The sequence below is a fragment of the Saccopteryx bilineata genome, chromosome 4 (genome assembly GCF_036850765.1).
Source record: "Saccopteryx bilineata isolate mSacBil1 chromosome 4, mSacBil1_pri_phased_curated, whole genome shotgun sequence".
Classification (NCBI taxonomy): domain Eukaryota; kingdom Metazoa; phylum Chordata; class Mammalia; order Chiroptera; family Emballonuridae; genus Saccopteryx; species Saccopteryx bilineata.
Window position 1 is genome coordinate 40,816,949 of NC_089493.1, and position 18,889 is coordinate 40,835,837.

General features: G+C 36.3%; 1 protein-coding gene across 1 annotated transcript in view; it reads right to left on the reverse strand.

Moving 5' to 3' along the window:
* The window catches only part of LRRC9 (leucine rich repeat containing 9), a 121,996-nt gene that overhangs the window by 81,732 nt on the left and 21,375 nt on the right, over positions 1-18,889 (reverse strand). Inside the window, 5 exon segments of the mRNA XM_066272555.1 lie at positions 3,946-4,061; positions 4,685-4,807; positions 7,095-7,227; positions 13,312-13,429; positions 13,756-13,932. Of these exon segments, the coding sequence (XP_066128652.1) occupies positions 3,946-4,061; positions 4,685-4,807; positions 7,095-7,227; positions 13,312-13,429; positions 13,756-13,932 (667 nt within the window).

Below are 18,889 nucleotides of genomic sequence, written 5' to 3' on the forward strand. Positions count from 1 at the left end.
ACAAATTAACAAAGAAACTAATGTGATGTGTTCAGGTACCTTGCGTTGCTTATTATTTTTTTTAATATCTGGCTCTATACTTGTAGTAGCTATTCTTAACACAGCCTCTAAATGTAAATCATTCAATCTTGATCTTGTACTTTTATTTAGATTCATTAAAGAAAAGTTTGTTCACAAATATAAGTTGAGCTGAAGATTACTGAAGATATCATAGTTTATGTCTAATGATTTAAAAGTACCACTTATTTCATCTCCACAGTGCACATGTGCCGCATAAACTCATTATGCAGGCTGAATCTGGCTAGCAGGCCTTAAGTTGGCCATGCCTGATCTAGTGTGTCATTTAAGGGCACTGTTTCTTTGTTAATTTTCTGTCTTGAGGTTCTATCCATTGATGTTAGTGGGGTATTAAAATCCCTTACTATTATAATATTGCTGTTGATGTCGCCCTTTTTGTCCATCAAAATGTGTTTTAGATATTTAGGTGCTCCTATATTAGGTGCATATATATTTATAATAGTAATATTTTCCTGTTATAATGCTCCTTTTATCATTATGTAATGACCTTCTTTATTTCTTACTATAGCCTTTGTTTTAAAGGCTATCTATGACAAACCCACAGCCAACATCATACTCAATGGGCAAAATTAAAAGCAATCCCCTTAAGAACAGGAGGAAGGCAGGGGTGCCCCTTCCACCACTCTTATTCAACATAGTTCTGGAAGTCCTAGCTACAGCAATCAGAAAAGAAGAAGAAATAAAAGACATCCAAAATGGAAAAGAAGAACTAAAACTTTCATTATTTGCTGATGACTTATTACTGTACATAGAAAACCCTAAAGTCTCAGTCAAAAAACTACTGGAACTAATAAATGAATTCAGCAAGGTGGCAGGATATAAAATCAATATTCAGAAATCAGTGGCACTTATATACACCAACAATGCACTGTCTGAAAGAGAAATTAAGGAAACAATCCCCTTCACTATTGCAACAACAACAAAAAAATAAAGTACCTAGGAGTAAATTTAACCAAGGAGGTTAAAGACCTGTACTCGGAAAATTATAAAACATTAATAAAAGAAATCAAAGAAGATACAAACAAGTGGAAACATATACCTTGTTCATGGATAGGAAGAATAAATATCATTAAAATGCCTATACTACCCAGAGCAATATATAAATTAAGTGCACTTCCTATTAAAAAACCAAAGTCGTACTTTAAAGATATAGAACAAATATTCCAAAAATTTATATGGAATCAAAAAAGAACACGAATAGCCTCAGCAATCTTGAAAAAGAAAAACAAAGCGGAGGTTATCACACTTCCTGATATCAAGTTATACTTCAAGGCCATTGTACTCAAAACAGCTTGGTACTGGCATAAGAACAGGCATACAGATCAATGGAACAGAACAGAGAACCCAGAAATAAACCCACACCTTTATGGTCAATTGATATTTGGCAAAGGAGGTAAGAGCATATAATGGAGTAAAGAGAGTCTCTTTAACAAATGGTGCTGGGAAAATTGGACAAATACATGCAAAAAAATGAAACTAGACCACCAACTTACACTATTCACAAGAATAGATTGAAAATGGATAAAAGACTTGAATGTAAGTCATGAAACCATGATCATCTTGGAACAAAACATAGGCAGTAAGCTCACCGACATCTCTCACAGCAATATATGTGCTGATTTTACTCCTCGGGCAAGTGAAATAAAGGACAGGATGAACAAATGGAACTATATCGAACTAAAAGCTTTTGCACAGCAAAAGACAACATGGACAAAATAAAAAGACAACCCACACAATGGGAAATCATATTTGCCAACATGTCTGATAAGGGGTTAATAACCAAAATCTACAATGAACTTGTAAAACTCAACATCAGAAAGTAAACAATCCAATCAAAATTGAGCAAAACAACTGAATAGACACATCTCCAAAGAAGATATACAGTGGCCAATGGGCATATGAAAAAATATTCAACATTACTAATCATTAGAGAAATGCAAATTAAAATCACAATGAGATACCACCTCACACTGGTCAGAGTGGTGCTCATTAACAAAACAACACATAACAAGTGCTGGCAAGGGTGTGGAGAAAAGGGAACCTTCCTGCACTGCTGGTGGGAATGCAGACTGGTGCAGCCACTGTGGAAAACAATATGGAGATTCCTCAAAAAATTAAAAATCGAACTGCCTTTTGACCCAGCTATTCCACTTCTAGGAATATATCCTAAGAATAACAAATCACTGATTCAAAAGAAGAAATGCACCCTCATGTTTATTGCAGCATTGTTTATAATAGCCAAGATCTGGAAACAGCCCAAGTGTCCATCAGTAGACAAGTAGATTAAAAAGCAGTGATACATATACACAATGGAATACTACGCAGCCGTGAAAAAGAAGGAAATCTTACCCTTTGTGACAACATGGATGGACCTGGAGTCTATTATGATAAGAAAAATAAGCCAGGCAGAGAAAGAAAAATATCATATGACCTTACTCATATGAGGAATCCAATGAACAATATGAACTGAGGAACGAAAGAGAGGCAGAGAAGGGGTTAAAGAGTCCAGAGGGAAAGCGGTCAGAGGGAAAGAGGATGAGAAGAAGGGAAGGAAGAATGGAAAAAATTAGGGAAACTATATACACATAACACAGAGAGATAGAGGGCAGGGTAGTAAATCATGGAGGGAAGGCGAGAAGGCGGTGGGGGAAGGGAGGCAAAAGGGGTATCAAGGAGAACCCGGGGGCCACTTGTAACTATGTAAACATGACAAATTAAAAAAAAAAGTAGGTTAATAGTAATAAATAATATAATAATAAATAAAAATAGTACAAGAACAAAAAAAAGCACAATTTTTTTTGCTACAAATAAGACAAGTGACAGAAAATATTTGCAACATATAGTCACAATAAAGTATTAATATCCAGAATGCATATAGGAATTTTTCCAACCAGTATGAAAATGATAGAGTCCAAAAGAAAATGGTCAAAGGATATAACAGGTGATTCATAAAACAAGCAAACTTGACTGGAAAGAACTGCTGAGCTAAAGCCAACCCACAGTTGAGTCATAAAACTATAAATAATTCATAACATTTGAAAGAATACAGTATCTTTTCTTTGTTTATCAGCATGTGGAAACAAAGATTGATAGTAACTTGTGCTGGTAATAATGCAAAGAAACAAACACTATCATGTACTGTTGGAAATTTATAAAATGGTAAAACCTTCATAGAGAGCACTGGTAAAACTTATCAAATTGAAAATGCATATACTTTTGACTTTCCAAATTCTTATACAAATCTATACTGCAGAGAAAATTTCATGTCTATATAAAGATGTATCTAAAATGATGTTTACTGAAGTATTGATTTAAATAGTAATAAAACTTTTGAAAACAACTTACATGTTTCAGCAACAGTAAGTCAAATAAATCAGAGTATTACTAATAGTATGCAGCTACCAAAAGAATGAAGCATAGACGTACATGTACTGAAGTGAAAATGTGTCTAAAACATATTGTTAAAGGCAACAATCAAGACAGGATACTTAGAATTTGATTCTACAATGTAAAATGGTAAGTATTGTTATATATGCAAATGCATAGAAAAAGTTCGAAAGCAAACCCACAAAGCTGTTAACAGTGAATGCCTGCAAAAAAGGGAGTGGCAATGGGGTTGAAGTAAAAGTAGGTTTTCATGTTTATTCTCTATTCCACAATATAATTTAAATCTTTTCCAGTGAGACTACAGCCATATATTACTCATATAATATATTTGCCTAATTAAGATATTTAGGTGTCATAATGATTTATTTTTAAATTCAAGTATGTACAAATCTATAAAATAATTTGATATAACATTATTAGACTTCAAATTAATATTCTGTTCTCATTTAAGAAATTCTAGTTTTAAAAATACATTCATACCACTGTAATATACTCAAATTCAATGACGTATTCCGGCAAAACAAGGTCATGATCAAAGACAAACCACTTGCACTGTCGAATGCTGCAATCACAGTGTTTTGTTTTCACTACAGAATCTAGAGTAAAATAAAAAACAAAACCAGGCAAAATAAACATACTTCAAAATGAAACATTAATATACTTTTTTCATTCTTACATAGATTAATGAATAACAAATTCAGTAAGTTCCAACTGTTATGTTAATGTGGGGTTTTTTTTCTTATTACCTTCCCAGACCCCCTTGATAGTTTGTTAATTATATAAGTACTTATAGTTACCCTTTCATTACACAGACTAGTAGAGTTTACTTCTATTCATATACTTCCCTTTTCATACTTTTTCACTTCTCTATTCAAAAGGTGGCCTCATAGTGTTGACAAATGTATTACTCTAAAACCTTTGTTGTTAAAAGATAAGTGGGTTTTTATCTTTTGAGATACATATTACATATCATATATACTACATATATAAAATAATATGTGTGTGAAACATAAAATTTTACAAAATAAAATATGCACACACATATAAATGACACTGAAGTAAGAGATAGAAAAATGGAAGCTCATTAGTAGCTAGGGACATTTTTTTGTAGAAAAGTTTACAAACTACTTTAAGTAGAGGTTAAATTATAAACATGCGTTAAATGCAAACTTTTGTATTCAGAAAGATGAAAGCACATTTCTCTTTATGGCTGACATACTTCGTAAATGTTTTTGACGAAGGAACACTGAATTAACCATTGGATAGTTGGCTTGACTGATGGAGTCCTGTTCTTGAGCCTGAACACTCTTGCCAAGGAAAACCTTTGTAATGAGGATGATGCCTAAGTTGAAAAAAAAATTTTTTTAAACAATAATTCATTTTAGTAATTTTCCAAGATCACATTCCTTATTGGCCCTAGACTTGTATGTGCTGTAAAGGCAGAGATCCTGGCTATTCCTTAACACATTGCTTGATTCAAAATAAGAGGTCAGGCTCTGGCTCATGGGCTCACTGGTAGAGCGTCAGCCCAGTGTATGGATGCCCAGTGTTTGATTCCCAGTCAGGGCACACAGAAGAAGCAACCATCTACTTCTTCAACTTTCCCCCTCCTCTTTCTCTCTCTTTCTGTCTCTTCCCCTCCCGCAGCCATGGCTCAGTTGGTTCAAGTGCATTGGCCCTGGGCACGGAGGATGGCTATGTGGAGCCTCCGCCTCAGGTGCTAAAAATAGCTCAGTTATAAGCATAGCCCCAGATGGGCAGAGCATCATCCCCAGATGGGGGTTGCCAGGTCGATCTTGGTCTGGGCACATATGGGAGTCTCTCTATCTCCCTTCTTCTCACTTGGGAAAGAAGAAAAAAAAGCAAAGCAAAAAATAAAACAAAAAACAAAATAGTAGGTCAATAAATACTTGTCAGATAAATGAAACAGGTCTGTGATTATATCAAGCAAAGCTTTACAGAAAAGGAATTATTCCAATAATTCAGCAATTTTTATTAAGTAATTTAAAATAAGAAATCTGTTGTTCTTATTGATAACTGTTATAAAAATTCATCTTTTTATCATCGCACTTAGACCATGATGTAGAACATGGGAGCATTCAATAAATCTCTACTGAATAAATGAACATTTTTTTTCCCTTTAGATTTTAGCAAACCTTGAGATTCACTAGATTCCAAGGCTTTCCAGGAGTCACTGAAATCTATAGAGTAACTTCTAATTACTGTGCATAAAACATTCAGATGACTCTTTGAAAAACTACATTTAAATTATAAAATGTTCATTGGTAGAAACTAATTGCTTTGGAAAGCGTATTCCAGAAAGATATAGAGAAACACCATAGATATTTCTTAGGGTAAGAATTGAGGAGAATAAGAAAAAGAAATAAATGGTGTTTTCAAATTAAGGTTCTTAATAAGCTTAATAATCAATAATCTTCTTAATTTTCCAATTATTATTAACTGAATGAAAGACTACAAAACATACATAGATCATCTTAGCAAAGCTACAGTCTGGAACATAGAGTATCATTTCTATAAATAAGTTAACCAAATTTCTGACTATTTAATAATCTTCAGTAAACTGGATAGTTGAGACCAAAAAATTGGTGTTCCTTACTCTCTGACCTGATTAGTTCTTTTTTTTAGTTTTTGGTACTGTGCATTAGTACCTCATCTTTGTAGTTCTTATGATAATTATAATTTTACATTTATTTGTATAATCATTAATGTTTCTAAATACCATAAAGGAGAAACTGTATCTAGTCTGCATTGACTATCCTTATCACCTACCAAGTGCCCAACACACAGTGAGCCTTCAATACGTATTGGTGGACTGAGAATGAACAGCGGAAGAGGGTGAGACAAGGGAGGACATGATGAAGTGATCTTCCCCAACCTGCAGGGACCAGGCAACCTCTTCTACAAGTGTCCTACAAACTAGGTTATATACATTTACTTATATATATTCAAGATGCAAATAAAGTACTGATGATTGAATAAATTAAATACCAAAAGTTTTTCTTTCAAAAGGCAACTTACTATATAAAGCAATTCACATACTTCACAGGGGTCTTTAGTCAATTTGGGTTTATAATCATGATTTCTTATCACATTATATTTTGATGAGTTAGGAAGAATAAGGCCTGCCTTTCCAAGAGCTCTATATGATGATTATTGCATAAATGGACCATGTTCTCTTTTTTCTTTCCTATGAATTTGGTGTGTGTGGGGTGTGTGTGGTATAATATATATACATTTAGATGTGTGTGTCTGTATATATGTGTATATATATATGGATATATATATGGATATATGTAAAGTTTATGTATTTTAGGACACAATAAACTAAAGCAGACTGTGTGAAGTGTTTATATAAGTGGGATTAAATATGAGTAACAAATGAATCTCATCCTATTAATGCTGACACATAAAAATCACTCAGTAATATTTGTTGACAGTTTGACTAAAGTAATAGAAAGTCATGCATTATTACACTGGTAAATACTAAATAAAACCGGTTTCAGAAAAAATCTCCTGAGTTGATAAAACCGAGTATCAAAAATGTTAGGTAATAATGAGTTTGAAGACTTAGAACTCAAAAGTTCAGAAATAGTGTATGTTCATATTACCATGTCTAAAGCGGTCATGCTCAAAAGAGATTTTCTTCTCATCCTTGTACTTTTGCCGTAGAATTTCAATTCTGGGACACTCGCACATACTTAGGCTGTTAGTAAGAATAACAGCTTCTTTTTTGAGAGGCAGCTGTAATGAAAAATCAAAGTCAATATTTTTACAAATTTGACAATACTTCAACTTGAATACAGTTGGTTTATTATTTTATATTTATGTGTCTGGGCAAAGAAAATACAGACCAGATTCACTGAAAAGTGGTAGGTAACATTCAGTTGCAACTTCATTCCATAAAACCATTTATATAATATATTTTAAGAGAGATTATGAAAGGTGATATAGAGCAATATTTCTTTTTGTAAAAGCAGTTAGAGTCAAGATTGACAATGCTATGTGGTGCAGGAACTTCAGTTTTATACGTATTCAATGCTACCCCACTAGTAATAGTATGTATTTCAAACACAAAATCTGGTGAGAATGAAATATTACATTAGTGAAGGTTCATAAAAAAATATATATATTTCTAATAATATATCTAGTCTAATAATCTATTGTTTTCCAGACACATCTCATTGTACTAATGCATGGAAGTTTAATTTCCCTTTTGACTAGATTTATTTCTTCAAAGTGTTTTATCAGAAATATTTACATTACTTGTAAAAACAGCTCTAAAAAGCACACAAAAATCTCTAGTAAAAAACAAACAAACTAGAGCTATGAGAGATTATATGATCTATCCAAGGACAGAAGTAGAACTTGGCAATGTTTTGAGCTCAGTTATACTTCTCCCTGTCACTATCTCCATTTAAAAATTATTATTTTTTTAATACTAGTAGCCAAATTATCTAGAAATATATCTTTTCTATAGATGTTGAATTGCAAATATATGTATATCTTTTTCTTATCAAAACCTATTGCCCAAAGAGGCTATATGACCACAATCTCCACATCCCAGTAAGTATAACCTTCTTAGGAAAGGATTTCTAGGGAACATCACTAAATAGCCATTTGATTTAAGCCATTTGTATGGCATTGTGAAGCTATAGCATGATCTCAGCCCTCGTATAAAAGAGGGGAAGATGGAAATTATATCCAATACTTAAAAATATAAGGCACCACAAGATGTGTCAAATAAGCTATCCTTTCTTAACTGAACTGGTTAAGAAGGATTTTGTAGAGGTAATGGGATCATGGCTAGGCTTTGTGAAGATTAGACATAATTTGAATACCTGGAAACTTTACAGAGGAAATTATTTTTAAGAAGAAGAAACCGGCGCAAGAGGATAGAGTGTCGGACTGGGACATGGAGGACCCAGATTCGAAACCCCAAAGTCGCCGGCTTGAGCATGGGCTCATCTGCCTTGAGCACGGGCTCACCAGCTTGAGTGCAGGGTCGCCGACTTGAGCAGGGGGTCATTCTCTCTGCTGTAGTCCCCCTCCCCCGTTCAAGGCACATATGAGAAAGCAGTCAATGAATAATTAAGGTGTCAGAATGAAGAATTGATGCTTCTTATTTCTCTCCCTTCCTGTCTGCCTGTCCCTATCTGTCCCTCTCTCTCTGACTCTCTCTCTCTCTGTCTCTATAAAAACTAAAACTAAAAGAATAAAATAAAATAATAATAGAAACCCTATGCAGGTATAGAAATAGTAGTGATTGCCATTCATCCACCTGCTAAGTATCCATCAGACTTCAACTAAGAATCTGTAAGCCAGGTCCTGCCCTCAAGGACTTCTAGAGAAATGCATAGAAATGATTATATTTCAAGAGAAAAAAATGTGCTACAATAAAAATTCCAATTGATTGTCACTTAATCAACTTCCACTTACCCAATTCACAGCATTAACCAATATTTCTCATTCTCTCATAGTCAAGTATAAGAAGATACTTTTAAAAATACTGAAGTGCCTTTAATTCCCCCCCAGTTATGTTATACACTTGTCCAAAGTCAGTTAATTTTGTTCCCAAACTTTCTTTGCTGGTTGTGTTACTGAAATTATGCCCATTACACAAATTAATGAAATATAAGAAAGATTGAGAGTTGTTTCTATGAAAACTAAGTGGAAAGCTTTGGTAAGATTCCATAGAAGCTAATTATTAAACGCTTCTGTCAAAGCATGTGTAGGTGAATGAGAGAGAGAGAGAGAGAGAGAGAGAGAGAGAGAGAGAGAGAGAGAAATCATGGACAGGGACATCAGTGTGCTGATTGCGGGGAGCGGTGGGTGGGGGAGGTGGGAAGGGTATAGGGATAATAAATGGTGGTGGACAGAGACTTGAATTAGGATGGTAAAGACACAATAGAGTGTTCAGATGCTGTGTTGTAGAATTGTGTGCCCGTATAATTTTGTTAACAAGTGTCATCCTAATAAATTCAATAAAAAGCGGGGGGTGGGTGTGGGGGAGCGATGTGTAGATGAAATAAATGCAACATTGTGGTGGTGGCAGGGAGGAACATACAAACTACCGTGTTTTCGCTCCATAAGATGCACTTTTTCCCCCCAGAAGTGGTGGGGGAAACGCTTGTGTGTCTTATGGAGCGAATGTTCTTTTTTTTTATTTTATTTTATATTTTTAGCTGCTGCGGGTTCCTGGACAACTAGAAGAGTATTTGAACACTAAAGTCTCTTCTCACTTGTTAATAACAGTGCTAATGGTTGTTAATACTGCTGTTGAGGTTACATTGTTGAAATATCATTGTGGTATATTTTATTAAATATTTTAACATACTATTTGGTTCAGAATTTTTTTTTTTTATTTTCCTCCTTAAAACCCTAGGTGCGTCTTACGGTCAGGTGTGTCTTATGGAGTGAAAAATACCATGAATCTATGGATGGATTCTTGCACTTCACTTACTTTGCAAGAATCTTTCAGTTCATGCTTAATTTTAAAGAAACAGAAATTAATATGTAATAAGGTTGTGGCTGATGGAAGGAAGATTATCCCAGAGTTCCAACCTCATACTCAAAAGACAACTTCATGTAAGTTTATATGTTTCAAGTTATAGTAAATTTAAATTTACTATATTTATTTTATAAGTCATTTGCTTATAGTTCTCCGTTTTAACTGACTTTTTGGACAAACTCGTAAACTAAATAAGAGGACTCCTGCTGTTTGAGAAGTCAGGATAGGCTCCACAGAGCAGGAAGTCCTTGAGCTGAAACCAGAAGGATGTGATCCACATAGAAAAAGGAGGAAAAAACATTTCATCGGATGGAGGCATTAAAGTGTGTTTAGGAGAATCACAAGTAAACTACATACTTAATTTGTGACATTTGGTGCCTCTGGTAACCGGGAGCTAAGATGAAACTAGATTGTGAAGGGCCTTAAGTGGCAAGCAAAGGAGTTTAGACTTTGTTATTGGAAGTGATGGGGAGCTACTGAAGTTTCTCATCATGAGCACAGTGCCATGTGCACTATGGAAATGATGTTTTAGTAAAGATTGCTTTTCTGTACTGTAAAAGTAGAATGAGTAAAGACCAGGATAGGGTTGCCTATTAGAAAACTACTGACAAAGATTAGAAGGAATGTTCTAAATGGTGGCAGGCAAGGAAAAAGGAGGGAAGGGAGAAATGCAAGTGATACAATAAAGAAGGAAAACTTAACATGACAAATGATTAGATGTAGGGATAATGGGAAAGGAAGAGGTCAGACATAATTCCAAGGCTTTGAACCTGGTCAGTGGAGGAAATGACAGCATTGTTAGAAATATGGAAAGAAAACTAGAGGGAATTGCTTATGGGCCAAGGGTCAAAAGCTTCTTTTAGACGTACTGTACTGTATAAAAGGATAAAGCAGCTTATTAAGATAATTCAGAAACAGCAACTGAGGGAGTCAGGAGATGGGCTGGCTGAGGATATACATTTTGGAAAAAGCCAAAATACGGTAAGTGATACTCTTTATGGCTATTGACTATGTCCTTGAGTATCAAAGACTATCTATTTGATCTTCCCCATACTAGCCAGCCCTCTGCCTCAGACAGATACTGCCAAACTAAGCCAAATCCTTCTAAATAGCTTACACAGCTCATCTTTTAAATCAGATCACATTTCTTTAATGATTTAGAACACATACTCACGACATACACACCATAGCATAGAAATCTAGCTTATCCGATTTACATGCTACCTAGTGATTTTTCCAGCCAATTATACCTCCTCCACCATTTCTAAGATCTTAACAATGAGAATAATTGATGGTGGGTATAGAAAGCAGGGCAGATTAGTAAAATTTAACCTTTGAATAGTCTAATATTTTGAAGCAAGAGAGGGAACAAAAAGGAAACAAAGATAGGACAATAAGAAAAATAAGAGAATAACAATAGGGTAATATCACAGATGCCAAAGGAAAGTTTCAAAAAAAGAAATAGCAGTCAAAAGTATCAAATGTTTCATACAATAAAGGTAAATTTTATAAAAAAATTTCTTATGTGCAAAAAACTGGTCCAAGTACATTTTTGATAAATTTTTAGAATACATTTTACTTAATAAAATATTTTCATTTCAACAGGTAATCAATATAAAAAATTACAGTTCTGTTTTCTATACCACGTCTTCAAAAACTGGTGTATATTTTCAACTTAGAGCACGTCTCAGTTCTGACGGGTCACATTTCAAATGCTCAGCAGTCATGTGGATAATGGCTACTATATGGGACAGAGCAGTACAGAGGATAAGGTTAAAGTACTAGTACAACGTCTAGCAGGCAGAAAACACACAGAAATGTTAGCCCCAACCTCCTCCCACCCACTGTGCCCATGGTGGTACATAGTTCTCTGAAATGACCCTGAGTACTTCATTCTGCCTTCTAAAATCCTCAGCCTCCACATCCTTCTTACTTCTCTTCCAGAAAGTACAGTGAGGGCACACTCAGCACTCGGCCCTGCCGAAGCCACCATCATCTGGGGCCCGAGCTGCGCTCGTACCTCCTGCATCAAGTGCCCTTGTCATTTACTCCTGCTTCCTTCAATCCAGCCTCCACTGAGGGGCTGCAAGACGTTTTTTTGGTGATTCTTTTTTATTTGATAAAAATATATATGGTAAAAGCTACCATTTTAATAATTTTTAAGTGTACATTTCATTGGCATTAGGTACAGTTACAATATTGTGCAACCATCACCACTATCCATTTCCAGAACATTTCATCATCCAAAATAGAAGCGCTGTACTCATTGAGCAGTAGCTCATGCCTGTATCCTCTCCACCCCCCTGGTAAACTCTATTCTACTTTATATCTCTATCAATTTGCCTATAGGTACCTTATATAAGTAGAATCATACAGTATTCATTCATTTGTGTCTGGCTTCTTTCACTTAACATTATGTTTTCGAGGCTCATCCATGTTGTAGCATGTATCAGAATTTCATTACTTTTTATGACTGAATAATATTGCATTATATGTATATACACTTTGTTTATCCATTGATTTGTTGATGGACATTTGGGTTGTTTCCAGTTTTTGGCTCTTGTCAATAATGTTGTTACGAAAATTGATAGGCAAAAAGTTTTTTTATGCATACCTCACTAAATCCTAATGACAACTCTGTGAAGTAGGCAATTATTATTATTTCCATTTCACAGAGAGGAAGAAGCAGCCACAGAGTGGTGAAGTCCATAGCTGGTGAGCAGGGAAGCAGGGTTGAAAAGTGGCCATGTTTTCATTTTATGTGCATCATGATGTGAAAATGGTTAGGAAATGCTGCCCTATTCCAGTGTGCTACAATGACCTCGCCAAGATGGTAGAAGACTGAGAAAGGTTGACAACATTTTGGAGCTCAGGAGTGACCAGGAATAGAGCAACGTCAGCATCAAAGTGGGGACAGTGAAGCAGAGAATACGGATATGGTGGCAGTAAAAGGAAAGAAAAGTAGGATGATAACTGGAAAGCACAGTAGTGTTAAGTAAATGTACATTTTTTCAAGATGAGAGGACCCTGGAGAGTTGAAAACAGATTAAAGAAGATCATCAACAAAAGGATCACCACATAAAAAATAAAATCCCTAGAAAGATAAATAGTCATACAGATAAATTAATGGACTTATTTTTGTATAATCCAAAGAATGAGTCTGCTGTACTTTCTATGACAGCACAAAGCTTTTTGTGAAATAGAAGTTGCCACACAAACATATGAATAAAAGGACTAAGGGTCAAGCCATGCTTAACCAGCAGCAGAGCTTTATTCATTAGGAAGAGAACATTATTCTGAATGACATTTTATGCTACCTTGCTTATTTCATTGTCTTTGAATCCTTTTTCAAGTATTTGTAGCAGATGCTTGTTCTTCACTATAATTTCAGGATCAAAAACATAAAAAAGGTATTCCAGCATCTTTCGATAGCTCCTTAAGAATAGAGAATAGAGACAAAAAAATGTTGAGAACTAATTTTTAAAAAGCTTAGCCATAGATAAGATGACTGTATGTCCTGCTCAGGTATATCCCAATTACACTGGATGTTCCAGTGTCATTATTAAATCTCTACACCCCTTGTCTCAAAAAGAGCCCAAATGTAGATAAAACTAGGAGGTCATCCTGGTCAAGAGAGATGCATGGAAAGAAAATATTTACTAAGGAGGTATATTTTCAATATTTTAAACTTTTAAAACAGAAAGTCTTTTTAAAAAAATAAAACCAGACTTCAATGCTCCTTATGGAATTTAACTTCTTACTCTAAATCCTGCATATCTTCATTGTTCAACAATTTTCGGAATTTACTTTCAAAGTTTTGTGTCAGAATACGGTTGTTAACTTGGATGACACGTTTTACTTTCACTCCCGTAATTCCATACGTTCTGAAGTCCCACGTACAAAAACGTGACAGAATTAATTCATTGCAAGAATTAAACCTGTAAGGGGACACAGAATATATATAATGAAAATAACAGATTTTTCTTAAAAAGTTGAAGACCATAGAGTTACATAAAATAGTTATAGTCCATATTTTGTTTTTTCCCCCTAAAGATATATCATCTTATAGTAACCTTATGTTGGTTCAAACTGGGCACACTTATTCAATCAATAAAAGAGATGCTAAACTTTGAAACATAAAAATAACAGTTTTTTATTAATGATTATATGTTTACTCTGACTAAAAGATATATTGGTAGAGCAACCCTGCATTTCTGAAACACTTTCTCTTTTGGCTTCAGTGGAACTACATGTTTCTTTCTTTCTCCTTCTTGGCTGTTCCTTCATGGTTTCCTTCATGGTTTTCTTTGCTGCCTCTTTTTCCTCTGACAGACTCTTTTTTTTTTTTTTTAAGGTCTTTTTTTTGTGTGTGTGTGTGTTTTTTTTTATTTATTTATTCATTTTTTAGAGAGGAGAGAGAGGGGGAGAGAGAGACAGAGAGGGAGAGAGAGGAGAGAGAGAGACAGAGAGAGAGAAGGGGGGAGGAGCTGGAAGCATCAACTCCCATATGTGCCTTGACCAGGCAAGCCCAGGGTTTCGAACCAGCGACCTCAGCATCCTCTGACAGACTCTTGAATGTTGGACTGCCCCAGGAATAAGTCTTTGGGTCTCCTCTTGTTTCCATAAATACTATCGCTGAGTAATTTCACTTTGGTCCTTTGGCAATATCTAATGAAAAATATATATTCCAACCTTTTATTTCTCGACTTTATATCTACTCAACTTATCTGGATATACCCAGGCCAGATATATCCAACTACCTGCTGGATACATTCACTCACATATATAATAGTCCTCTTAAACGTATACTTGACCAATGCCTGCCCCTAAACTTGTTCCTGCTGAGCGTTTTCTATCTCAGTATATGGCACCACCTCGTAACTAGTAGGTTAAGTTAACACCCCAGAAATAAGCCTTGCCTCCTCTCTTCCTCCCCAGTATCCAATTCCTCATCGAGTCCGCTTGGCCCTACACGTAATATTCATTCTGAATATGGCCCTATTTTATCATCACCACAGTGATTACCCTACTCCAAATCACCACCATCTCTCTGTGGGACTATTGCAATAACTTTGTAAGTAGGGACATGTAAGTGAAAGTGACAGGGTCCCTGCTCTCCTGGAGCCTATACTGTATTACAAGAGAGTTGGACCCCCCCCCCCAAAATAAGACAAAATCATTTCACTGGTAAGTGCTTTGAAGAAACAAGAGGCATGGAATAAGGAATGGAGTGGGGGCTTCTTAACAAGGGTCTTGGATAAGACCCTACAGATAAGATATTTGAGCTAAGAATTGGAGGAGGAGGGGCCAGCCTTGTGAAGATCTCAAGAAAATGTACTTAAGCTGTTTTCTGCTGCCCTCATCTGGCCATGCTCACAGCAATTCTGGCCCTGTCTTAAAGTAGCACAGAATTTATATTAAGATGAGAATTTAGAATAGATCAATTTGAAAAGGAAATTAAGTGATCCTATATGGTATATATTTGCCTTTGATGAAATGTCTATGCTGGCATAACCACCAGGGCCTGAGCTTGGGCATAGACGAAGACCACAGAGGTTCCTGAGGGTGGTCTCTCCCAAAGACTAAGATCTGAGCTCCTAACTCAGAGCATTGTCTTTTTCACGAGCACAGACTGAACCAGTGCAGCTAGGAGCTGCCCCATTATTCCTCCCTTAGAGTTGAGAAGTGAGCTGCCCAAACCAAACTGATCCCAGAGGAGCTCACAGTCTGGTAGGCAAATGTGTAGTGTTCTAGTCTGGCATAGTACCACCAACTAGTTCAGAGATCTAGCCAAAAAGCCACATATCATGTGGAGTGGGAAACCTGCAGTTCCGTCTATAAAGGGGTCATTTTCTTGGCCTAAATCAGCCCTAGTCACCCCTAAATAGCATGTCCTGGAACCACTGAAGCTTTCATTATTACTTTCATTCTTCCATTCTGATAGAAACTAGTGCTGCAGGCATTTTATATAGATAAGGTATTTGTTCAAAAGGGTATTTGTGGCCCTGGCCAGTTGGCTCAGCGGTAGAGCGTCGGCCTGGCGTGTGGGGGACCCAGGTTCGATTCCTGGCCAGGGCACATAGGAGAAGCGCCCATTTGCTTCTCCATCCCCCCCTCCCTTCCTCTCTGTCTCTCTCTTCCCCTCCCACAGCCAAGGCTCCATTGGAGCAAAGATGGTCCAGGCGCTGGGGATGGCTCCTTGGCCTCTGCCCCAGGCGCTAGAGTGGCTCTGGTCACGGCAGAGCAATGCCCCTGAGGGGCAAAGCATCAGCCCCTGGTGGACAGAGCGTCGCCCCTGATGGGCGTGCTGGGTGGATCCCAGTCGGGCGTATGCGGGAGTCTGTCTGTCTCTCCCTGTTTCCAGCTTCAGAAAAATACAAAAAAAAAAAAAAAGGGTATTTGTAACAAAAGGGTAGTCAAGAATTATCCTTGATCAAGAATAGATAGAAATGATGAATGGATAAGACCTAGTGTATAGTCTGGTCCCCCAAGAATGCAAGAACCGGGAATGGCACAGGAAACTCCATAAAGAGTGATCCTTTCATAGAAATTTCCTTTGTCTGAGAATTCAGCCCCTGAGCACTTCCTTATGTGGAATTCCAGAGTACTGGAGACAGGAACCCCACTACTAAGAGGACATGGGCTCCAAGCTAACTGGGGTTATAGAAGTAAAGCATTTCATTCAATGACATGGCCATGCTGAGAATGAGAAAACATCATTCACAGAATGCTGGAATACTTCTGGAGGAGAGAGAACCTGACCTTTTCTCATAGAGAAGTACTGTAGCTTTCAATATTTTCAATACTTCATAAAGGATGACAACTTTTCACAGCATTCCTGAAAATATGCCACATGCATTGAGGAGCATGCCATTACTGGGTTGAGGTAAACACATTTTAGTCTGAACCTGAAATGATGAGTCTCTAGGACTTTATATAAAATAATATCTAAGTCTGCTACACTGCTCCTTCAAGGAGTCCCACAGATTTAAGAGCAAAATTCAAACTATTAGCCGAGCCTGAAAGACCCTTAACATTAGGCCCCTGTCATGTGGAATTACTTGGAGTTCTCCAAATGTATTACATTATTTTCACACCCTTTCATATGCTGTTTCCTCTGTCTGGGAGGTCTTACATCTGATTCTCAGTATAGTAAACTTCTACCTGTCCTTCAAAATTCAGATCAAAGCATCTCCCTCAAGTGTCTCCAATTCCAGATAACTGTCTCTTTATCCCGTTTCTGCTTTGATGTTCACATGGCTGGCCCCACCTACTTTCTCCACACCTCCATTGTCCACACCTACCATTATCCCAGAACTTATTACTGTTTGGTGCCATAATCTTCCATACCAGGTTGTAGGCTCAATGACAGCAAGAACTATATCTTATTTGACATTTACTCCTAGCAGCTAGCATGGACTCGGACCTGTAGTAGTAGCTCAGTGGATGGACACTAAGAAAGTGAAAAATGTAGAAAAGACTCAAAGATCAATATAATGCAGTCTTATCTTCTTGAGTAAATAAACCAATGGAATGGAAAAGTAATGGGACAACTACAAGCAACATCATAATAGAGTATAAGATAGGAGGGATACAACTCAGTGCTATGAAGAGTCAAAGAAAAATAATAATGACTATATCTGACAGAGATGACAAGAAAATTCTCCAAAAAAAAGAGTAACTGTTGATGTCAGCCTTGAAGATAAAGTACGTTTTGACAGGCAATGATAGAGGGCAGGGGATACAATGCATTCTGGGTGAAGGAAATAGAACCATCCAAACCACATACACAATGATATATCAGGTATGTTCAAAGAACAGTTAGGAACACAGAGCATGGCTGACTCTGAAGGGGTTTCAAAAGATTAGGATAGTTTGGAGACCATACAGTGAAGGAAACTTCATGTTGAGGTGAAGAGTTCAAACATAATCTTGGAGATAACAGGGTGCTGCAAGAGGCTTTTGTTTTGTTTTTAATGGAGTCTTCTCTGGGTAGGAAGCATGCCAGCAGGGACCAATTAAAAAACCACTTTGATATCATTACTGATTGATTAATACTGAGAGCCTACTGCACGCCGACACTGTGCTAGATGTTGTAGCAATAGTGTAAGGAAGGTTATGAGGGCCTGTGTGCAGATAATATTGGTCACAATGGAGGACAGAATGAATGCAAGGGACATTATGGAGGAAAACCTCTGGGTCCTAGCCTGACTGGATGTGGAGATTGAGGGAGATAATGTAATCAAGAATGGCTTTATAGCCCTTTTATTTTATAAAGAAACTAAGCTAAGAAATATTGAATAATATACAATTAGAAATCGGCAAAAATTTTTTTTGCTAAAAAATACAAACAAGGCTATTTTGATAGAGAACTTTTAAACAGGTATACCTCACTTTTCGGAAGTTCACTTTATGCCATTTCTCTTTTATGGAAGACCTACATTCGTACCTGTTTTCGCTAACTGAAAGAAATTTGGAGAGGATTTTCATTTTTACAAATAAAGGCAAAATGCAAAATTAGCATATAGCATTTGTTTTGCAGCGAGCCATTATAGAGGCTGCATGCACAACTAAATGAAACTATATTGTACATATGTTATTTCTACTTTATATAGGCTGTGTACTTATATCATTCCTGCTTCCACTGTATGTTAGTATTATTTTTGGTTTTATATATAAGTTGGTATGATTTGGTAGAGTATATTTTTTGGGTCTGGGAATGCTCAAACTTTTCCCACATAAATCAATGGTATTTGCTTCTTCACTTTATACCATTTCGGCTCATGAAAGGTGTCCTAGAAACACCCTACTTTAGAATAGCTGGGAAGCTTATGTGTGAGCTCTAGCTTTACTCCAGTCCTTCTTATTTAAATGCTAACTCATTGGCTTTAAAAA